Raw genomic sequence first — 9,861 nt, 5'->3', positions numbered from 1 at the left:
ATCTTCTGATTAATTATATATAATTATATATATATATATTCTGTTTCATGATTTCTGTGAATACATTTCCAACTGTAACTGAAAACAACTGGCTCAGACACAAGACACACCAAGCCTAAAATCTGCAAGAACAGAAGTGTGAATATAAGGCCTCTGCAGGCTCAGACTCACAGCTGGTACTATGCCCAAACATCTCCACAGCAAGCTTTATTCACACAATTTCCAATAAAAAATACTGTTACTTCTTAAGCTACATTTTAAATGATCAGAAATACATTCATAATAACTACTGGTACAAAAACCATGATAAAATTTTTTTATTCAAAATATTCTGACAGGTTGACAATATTCCAGGCATGTTACAAATACTGCCATAGCCAACAAAACAATCAATACTTAGAGAGCATTCAAACACTGAGGACATGTATCTTAAAGCAGAGACAGGAGAGTGCATGGTACTAAGTGCATACTAATCATTTTCCAATAACTAATTTGAGGAGAATACTCCGGTACAAAATGGATTAAAACCCAGAAGAGATGAATTAGAGAGGACAAAAATGATGATGTTAAAATGTTTTTGCCCGTACTTTCCTGTAAAACCTTGTACCTTTATCATACAAGGCCACTACCAGTCTGGACTACTCTAGTGTTGACTATTTAAGGGATAGAACAACAAAATCATAACAGAGAAACCAGTGACAAAGCAAACAAAACCACAAACTCTTTCTAGAATATGGCTTAAATTAATTCACAGAGAGTTGGGAATATACTAACTATAAGGTGCAAGAGAAATACCAGGTAGGAAAAAAGCTCCTTTTTTCCTGGTACTTTCCCCCTCAGACTTCACTGTATTTCACATAAAAATTTTAACACACTGGTCTCACCCTTCCTGCAAGCCCCTTGTTCCATGCTTCTAAAACATCATGTTACTGAAAGGTTGGTTTCATTCTTGAATGCATTGGCCAAACATGAGTTCTAAAGTTTAAACCATGTAATTCTACACATAGTAATACCCTGTTTCTCCCAATTAACCCAAGTTCTCAAATAGAGCTAAAAATTCAGCTTTATTTAAAACAGCAAATTTGCTTGAAAAAAGTATGAATCTCTTTGTCATGTAGAAAACAGATGTCCAATGAAGAACTTGTCAAGATGTGAACACAGCTGAGTGCATAGTGCAGAACATCATACAGAGAGAGCAGCAAGGCCACAGGGTCACTAAGTCCACATGAAAAAGATGTATGTTTCCAATGACCAAATCCATTCTAAAACACTTTTGTCCTGGAAATGCTTTAAGCATTAAAATCTTGCTCTAGGGATGGCAGGACTCCTCCATTCCCACTTTTCATACAGCTCACTGGAACATGCATGGCAGCACAGCCACCTACACACCATACAGAAGAGACACACCAAAATTGCTTTGGATACATCATCCTGATCTCAAGTATTCCATACAAATGCTGAATTTTCTTGTGAAAAGGAAGGAAATGGGACAGCTTTCAAATGCTGCAGTTTGGAGCCCAGGCCGGAGAGCCACAGCTCCTCTGGCACGAGCGGTGGCACAGCTGGTGGCTCCGGGGCTGAAGGATCTCACAGGAGGCTCCTCTGCCTCTATTGCTTCAGGTTCCATCAGTGCTCCCAGCAGCTGAGGCATCAAACACTCACTGCAAAACTGCAAGAGGCTTACAGCCAGCAGAGCTCTGCACACTCACCCAAAACACTTCTGTCCCCATTGCACTGGTTTGCTCTTTAAAGCAATGTTGTTGGAGAAGGGCCACGAGAACAACAGTGAGACATTTTCCTTAATCACAGCATCAGACACTCCATTAACAGACTGACATAATCTCCTAAACCAAATTAACTCCTGGAACATCTTGCATTTGCCTTCTTTTGCTCCTTCTTAGGAACAAAAAGTTTCTCTGGAAGTTGTGCAGTTTAAGCCTGTTATGGTGTTGTACTCCAGCATTTCCTTAGCACCTCAACACAAATTACTTGGTAGCTCATCTGTGGTGAGCATCAGTTACACACATCCACGAAGGGGGAAGGGCTGAAAGAACAACAATATTGTCCCATGACATGGAAAAGCACTTTGGGATGCACTGGCTTCAGGTGAGACTGCTGACTCAGAATGGGATTTCTCTCCAAGCAGAGTTACTCCAGTTATTCAAATACAGTAAACACAAGGGCAGTACTGAGGACATCAATCCTGCACCTTAACAACTTTCAGTCTATTTTCTAAACACCTCTTAATGGAGATGTGGCTCAGTGTCAAGGCTAAATGGGCAAAAATGTCATCTATGCTAAAGTCATTAGAGGAACTAACATAACCCTTGCTTCTGGTAGTCCTTGGACTTAAGCCACCCACATACATTTCATTCTATTAATTTACCTAGCCCGCTTTATCTCAAGTATCTTCATCCTTTCACACTTTCTAATTAACTATCAATATTTTTCCTGAGTGAAATTATAAAAAGTTAAACCCTTCTACCAAAAGTACAAAGACAAATAAAATATAGAACAATACAAACCCAGTTATACAGCATTACAAGTGCAGAAATTCTTCATGTTGTTGCTCTTTATCATTGGCCCCCAATAAAAAACATAGCAAAGAATTTAGTTATCCAAAATATTTTGCAGTACTGTGATGAGATTCTTCAGCCCATAAATATAGCCCTCATCCTTTGTGTTGCTGGGAAACACGTGAGCAAAATCGATCATTCGCACCTCGACCTTTGCGCTTTCCTTGGGCTCTGCTGGCATGTGATAGAAAACTTTTTCCAGTTGGGGTAGAACATTTCCATTCAGGTGCTCCTGTGTGATGCATGTGCTGCTTTTCCACACATTGTCTTGCTCTGAGTCCTCAACTTTTAGTGAGAGCTGGCTGTGGTGCCTCTTGGAGCACGACTTTTTGTGAAGTGCATAAAATTTAGACAAGCCTTTACCTACCGAGGCTTCAATTTTTCCATTCTCTGTAGAATTTATTACATGAATATTATTATTATACTCCAACACATCTCCACCTGACAAGAGGCCTTTGGGTACTCTTCTCTTCTCTGCCAAGGTGACATCACTCAGCCTCACGGTTGTTGCTTGGCATGAGCCCTCATAGACAAACAGCAGGGAGCTTGCGTAGAAGTTGAGCTGTGTCTGGCCCTCAAACCACTCCAGAATCTTTTCAACCTTCTGAATGCTGGCAGCTACCACATCTTTTCTCAAGCAGTACCCACTGTGGAAAAACTTGGAGATGCCTGCAAGAAATGCACACATATTGAGATTATTTTCACTTCTGAACAGAAAACAGATGAATTTTTTGTCCTTTGGGATGAGAATAGTTCTTATTTGAAGGAATGGACACAATTTAGGGAATTTCTCTTTAGGCAATTACTAACTAAATCCAAAGTGAACCTAGGAACTCTGACACCTTCAGTCACATCACTGCTGTGTAATACCACAGCTTGGGCTTGGGTTGTAAGCACAAGTAAATGTATCAAGCACACAGTAAAAGAACATGGTGCCTGCTCCTGGTCAGCTGAACAAGTGTCTGCACAGTTCTGGGCAGGGACCCATCAAATTCTCCATGCACTAACAGGCTCAAGCAGCTTGTTATTATGAGTGTGTTTGTGTGTGCACCTTCTGTCCCTTGCTGGGGGACAGATGAGCAGGTGTCAGCTAATATCAAGTCTGCAATCTTTATCACCAAACAGTCCCACAATTGCAGCATTTTTATTAATTATTCATGTAGAGCAATATGTGGACTGACTTCATCTGATAAAGTCCTTGGAATTGAAAGATGTTTTTGTAGTAGCTTTCTAACAGAAAACACACTTAGATATTCACAGAAGATAACTAGAGACAAAAAAATGTATTTATAATAAAAACATGTAATACTTTTACAACATTCTAGTTTCAAAGCTGCAAAAAAGTTGAATTCTAGAATTCTCTCCCTTATTAGTAGTAAGAGAAACATGAGGAGGAAATTTCTATATTCTGCACTGCTGTTACAGCCAACTGCACACAATTTAAGGTTAGCAGGCAGTTCAAACACTACAGGGAACAGCCAAAGACCCATCTGAGGGTCTCTGAGGACAAAAAAGGACTTTTGAAACAGGAACACCCAGAATACTTTTTCCACACAGTTCTATAAATCAGTATTTAAATGAAAAGATCCAAGCACTCCCCAATTCCCTTACTTACCATCCTTTACTGTTTCCTTGGTCAAGCTCCTTCCATAGTGCTGGTTTTGTGTCTCATAGCTGTCTGAAGACACGTGGTACACCTGAAAGAGGCAAGAAGGGGACTTCCCTATGTATTTTGAACCACCAGGATTTCTGCAGAGCAAGAGACACCTCAAAGGCCACAAAACATTTAGCCCTCACACTTTTTAAGTTTCTTGCAGTGCCCAGCAAAAAAAAAAAAGTGCTCTCCAAAACTCTCCCTTCATCCCTTGGGCTCCAAGCTACAGCTTTCCTGTGCTAGGGACATCCTGGTGGTGGCAAAAAGCAATGTACCCTTTACAAGGAACTCTTTTTTAAGTTCTTGCAAATCACAGCTGAGACCTGAAACTATCAGACTCCTATCTGTGGTACTGTGGATATTAGATCAGTAAGACTACAAAGAAAAAATTTCAGTGGAATTATTCTGAGTTCTTAAAATTATAAAACTATTTTAAAACAGAAAAGTAAAAGAAAACAGTAAGAATTACTGTATGTGAGCACCAAGGCCCATCTCCCTAAGACACATCTGCCACTGTCAGCACAATGAGGCTGCACTACATAAATGGCAGCAGCCAGGCAAAAGCTGGTTCCAGCATCAACAGCAGTAGTTCAGCTCTCATCTGAAAGGGAGGCAACTCACATGGGGACAGTTTTGTCCATATCAGGAATTGTACATGCTTAAGAGCTTAATTCAAAACTGCCTCACATATAGACATATTTTCTCTCACACTGAAATATTTCCATAGCAGAAACGAGCGAGGCAGCAAGGCCCAAGTATAATTTGTTTATGAGAGTGCAGACAATTTTTATTTGCAGAAATAATGGTGTTACCAAGCAGGCAGCTGTCTCTGGCAGGAACTTGGTGCTTGGCACTTGTTCAGACCACCCATCCCTGTGGCATCCTCCCCATGCACAGCCCTGCCCTCCCTTCCCCGCTGGAAACAGAGAGGATCCCACTGGATGAGTGTGGGCACACTGCTGAGGTGCCTGCTCCTCATCCCTCCTCTGGGGCCTTCGTCTTGCTGAAGCCAACCAATAAACTCCACAACACTGAAACAGCAGCAATAAAAAGAAATTGTACAGGAGAATTAAATTTAAAAAATGGAATTCCCTGTTTTCATTACAGCCCACCACCCTGAAATGTCTTTCCCCCATCCAAGCAACAATAAAGTTGACCACAGAGATCCCCACCTCCTGCTTTGGGAAGAACAGTCTCAAATAGCTTTTATTTTGACAAAAAGATTGATTTTAAGTCTCCAAGCATGAACTGAAGAGGCAGTAAACAGTCCTCATTATTCTAAAAAAATAAAGAGCTGTAATTCTAAATGTTTGAATTCAGCAGCAGAGACACTTCACACTGTTATGATACTTGGAGAAACTGAGGCCTCCATGTCTATGGAATGTAGAAGGCCATAGCAGAGATGAGTTACTCTAAGACTGCATCTGACAACTGTGATTTTGGGTTCACAAGAATAATAATTTTTCTCCACTTAATTTTTGCTGGTTTTTTTTTCCAAAGCACATGAAAAAATACCAGCGTACAACACAGAAACTCACGGATTACTTATGTAAACATTTCAGGTACCAGAGTAACCTTCAAAAACATACCAAAAGTTTCAAAACTTTTTACAGAGCTCCAAGTCAAAGGCAGTTAAATAAAGAATAATATTGCTTAGGAAGAGAATCAAGAGTCTGAAGACTAAATTTAAGTTTTCACTAGCTGTGCCTTCATTTTAATGATATAAAGTGTTGTCATGCAGCTGGACTAGGGGCAGCTTTCTGCAGACATCAGCACTGCAGCAGTACCTGACCAAATCTTGTTTACCAGAACCTTCCTTATCTCTTCCTGTAGGAGCTGCACTTTTTCTGACATGGGCACTAGCTCAAACAAGCTGATTAAAATCTGCAAGCTCATTTTGTTTTCCAAAGAAACGCTGGAGCAGCACATCAGACCCTGTGTTTCTGAGCTGGGCTTCCCAAGAAGGCACCTCACCTCCTCTCATAATTTAACAAACCCATTCCCCAGATATCTTTCTATATAGCTTACAGACAGATGTGCATGCTGCATTAAGAGCACATTTTTAACCACACAAAGCAGTCAGTGACAAAGCACCAAGTCCCAGGGCCACAGGATGAGTGCATGTGTTTAATTAACTGCCTTGTGCACTCAGAAGGCACTGGGTCACCCAGAGGCTTGGCTGCAGCCAGGAGCACTAAGGGACAGCAGATCTGCATCACCACAAAAACCTCCTCTGACCAGCACCTTGAGAGTTTGCACAGCTGCAGGAAGAGACTGGCTGAACATTCCTGGAAAACCTCACTCAAACACAGCTACATCACACCCCATTCTCAAACAGAAACCATCTCTGACCAGCCTTTGCTCCACCCTCACCCAGCCAAACACAGGGGTGGCTGTGCTGGAGGAGCAGGAGGCTAAAACAACTTCCTGACTGACCTCTTGCTCTACTGTGCTTTTGTTCACATTGCCACCATCCATCAGCGGCTGTCAACCCTTCCCAAAATGACATTGTGCCTCTGAACCAAGCTTTTTCTGCATCCCTGTTGTTGCAGCTGTCTGTACTGGCCCGTTTCTGTCAGAACAACAAGTCAAGCCAGAGCTGTAACCTTAACAGCAGCCAAGAAATGATTAGACAGGGAAATCTCATTTCTTGTCCACCTGCCACAGCTTGTTGTGTGTTTGCTCTGTATCCACTGGCAGGTCTCCTGAAGGGTGCAGGACAAAGAAACTCCTTCTATGAGCTGCCACACACTGCCTTCAATAAACTCCTGCTTCATCAGTCATTTTATACATTCTTACTATGCAAGATCAGAATTGCTGTCAGTACCCAGCTGCTACCACAGCTGGAGCCACAAGCTGAAAGCGGGGCTAAGCAGGTGGCACCCAACTCACCTAGGCACATCCCAGAGCAGCATCCATGCCCCAGCTCTGCAGGGGGTGCCAGGCAGATGGGCACAGCCATGCCTGGGCACCTTCTGCCCGTGCCCTGTGACTGCACCAACAGAAATACAAGTTTCCTTCATGCTCACATAACCCAGGTTTCTCTGCAGATTCTTCATCCTGCCATGGTGCAAGACTTCAAGAGTTTCAACAAGCCTTATCTTTTCTTTTCAAAAAGAAAGTAAAGCAAGGATTTGAAGAAAAAATAACAAAGGGAGAAATTTTGTTAAAAAACATTCTCTTATTTGATATGTCTACTTTATAGCAATGCTCTCAAATTACCACTGCTGCTGAGAGCATGCCCCATTGTCCAAATCCATTTATCTAAACATCTCCCATTCTATTCTCCTATTTATTTAACATTCCCTAATTTTTACTTTTTTTAACCTTATTTATTGTAGCTAGACCTAGACCACAGGTGATGACAGTGCACACATCCCTGCTGCCTTGAAAATGCAGCACAAGAAGGATGCATCCCTGCTCCCTCATTTCCAAGACTATACTTTGATATTTCTCTGCTCATTTTGCTTCTTTGTTCCTCTGGACTATTTTGAGTGCTTACATGACTAATTGCACCCCCAATGCTCTGACAGTCAATATACAGTTTTAGTCAAGTCCTTACATAAATAAGTTGTAGAATGAAATTATGCTGAAATTGATCCAGTGGAAAAGCAGACTATTAATCTGCTAAATAAAATAAACTACAACATTGCAATTAAATCATGAACCGTCTTTAAAACAGCTTAATACAGTAATTTTAGACTCCCAGAACTTCCATGAAGCATCTCATTAGAATAAATTTCTTTTATGTAATAAAAGACCACCTGCTCCAGCTTGGAAGATTTTTATTTCAGGGCTTTTGGTTGGTTTCTTTGGCTTAGGGTTTTATTTATTTATTTATTTATTGTTTCATTGATTTTTTGTTTGCTTTTTTAAGTTTTGTTTTGCTTTGTCTTCCTGTTCCCTTAAACATCAAAGCTTGAATTAGACTTATAAATGTAAAAACCCCTTTTCTGGTAATTTTTCAGTCTAGAAGAATCTGAACAGTAGATGCAAAATTTAATACTTTTACGACTTCCCTCCTAAATCTTGTTACTAGCAGACCAGAGCTTGTGAAAATTACCACAATACTAGAAAGAGTTCATAAGACCCTCATAAAATAGAGTCAGTTACAGTCTATTTCTGCAGGAAAATATCCTGCAGAATCATGTGCTGCAGATTAGAAAATTCACTTGTAAAACCAGCTTTGATTATTATACATTACTGCCTGCATGTTCATAGGCACTAACAATAGAAGTCAATGATGGATTATAATGTTAAAATTACATAATCACCAGTTTGTGTTTTAAAAAAGCATTTCAGAAATATTTTGGAGTAAGTGAGATTGCAATCAATGCCTGGAAACAAAAGGAAATCTGCAGGATCTGGGAACTGTGGATTCCAAAGGGCTGTGAATGTGAAATGAGAGCACAGCCCACACATTGTGCTTGCACTCAGCAGCATGAGAATGCTCTGTATTTAACATTTAACATTCACAGCCTGTGCTGTGAAGGGATTTCTTACCTGTTTGCATGTCTGCTACTGAAACCATATTGCAATTCGTATTTTTGCTATTGCAAAACTACATGAGACTTCCAACTTCCTTATAAACTCTAACTACTTTCATAGCAAATCATGTCCACTCTGACAGCATCCCAGGATGATCTGGTTTCAAAGAGATCCAGTTCCAATCCCCTGCCATGTTTCACCAAACCAGGCTGCTCCGTGTCCTGCCCAACCTGGCCTTGGACACTTCAGGGATCCAGTTGTTAAAGAAAGGAACTTCCCCACTAAGTACAGAATTGTGCTTTCAAACAATGTTATTAAAATAACTGTGCTTCCTAAATGTATTCCCATGCATTTGTTCTGTCTATTCAGTGTGTTAAGCTAAATACAGATCACATGCCAGAAGTATGTACATAAATTAATGCTGGGCTAGACAGGAGACTCCTATTTTTAAGGACACACCACACATATTTTATATATGAACAGATGACTGCTTGTTTACCAGTGCATAAGCAAAAGCTGTTTCAATACCCTTTTGGGTAAAAATACACTGTAAATAGCTTTTGGGCTAAAACCCCCACCTGTAACACTTCTTTGCTTCTATCTCTTCATGACAACTTATACAATGGGTGCTTTAGAAAAAGCACAGCTACATTCTTTGTTTTCTCTCCTTCTTGGCTTTGTAAAAACTTACCAGACAAGCCTACCTCCCTGGTACAAAACACTGAATGGAGAGATTAAAACCAAACCCCTGAACTCCTTTGTTACATCATGTTTTGTCCAGTGAACAGGAACAACCTTCATCCAGCCATGAGCTGTTCTGGGCAGTACATATCTGTGCAGGAGTGTTTTATAGTATGGCCAGAATGTTGCAAAAATAAAGCAAGCACAGAGAACACCCCATAACCAAGAGGCAGAAAACATGCCTTGTGAATTCAGACTTTGCCAAGTGCTGTGTGAGGGCAGGAGGAACCTTTTCAGTTCTCTTTGGAAAACAACTTCCAACATGTAATTGGGTGCCAAAGGCAAAAATCCAAATCTCATCTAGTTAAACACTGGATGGAAAACTGCACTACTTGGGAGAATCATCATTATACATCCAGTCTGAATTAGGGGATTGAAAAAAATTCTGCAGCAGGAACAAAG

At 40.6% G+C, this 9,861-nt stretch overlaps 1 protein-coding gene across 2 annotated transcripts in view; it reads right to left on the bottom strand.

Moving 5' to 3' along the window:
• Positions 1 to 302: 302 nt before the first annotated feature.
• Positions 303 to 9,861, bottom strand: part of IPMK (inositol polyphosphate multikinase) — a 31,356-nt gene continuing 21,797 nt past the window's right edge. For both annotated transcript variants that reach the window (XM_064716493.1, XM_064716492.1), the window contains 2 exons: positions 4,192 to 4,273; positions 303 to 3,245 (listed from right to left, as the gene is read on the bottom strand). In XM_064716493.1, the coding sequence (XP_064572563.1) occupies positions 2,611 to 3,245; positions 4,192 to 4,273 (717 nt within the window). In that variant the 3' untranslated portion in view covers positions 303 to 2,610. The remainder of the gene's footprint in view (positions 3,246 to 4,191; positions 4,274 to 9,861) is intronic.

The sequence above is a fragment of the Zonotrichia leucophrys genome, chromosome 6 (genome assembly GCF_028769735.1).
Source record: "Zonotrichia leucophrys gambelii isolate GWCS_2022_RI chromosome 6, RI_Zleu_2.0, whole genome shotgun sequence".
Lineage (NCBI taxonomy): Eukaryota > Metazoa > Chordata > Aves > Passeriformes > Passerellidae > Zonotrichia > Zonotrichia leucophrys.
Note: the sequence above shows the minus strand (reverse complement) of the source record. Positions and strands in the feature narration are given on the sequence as shown.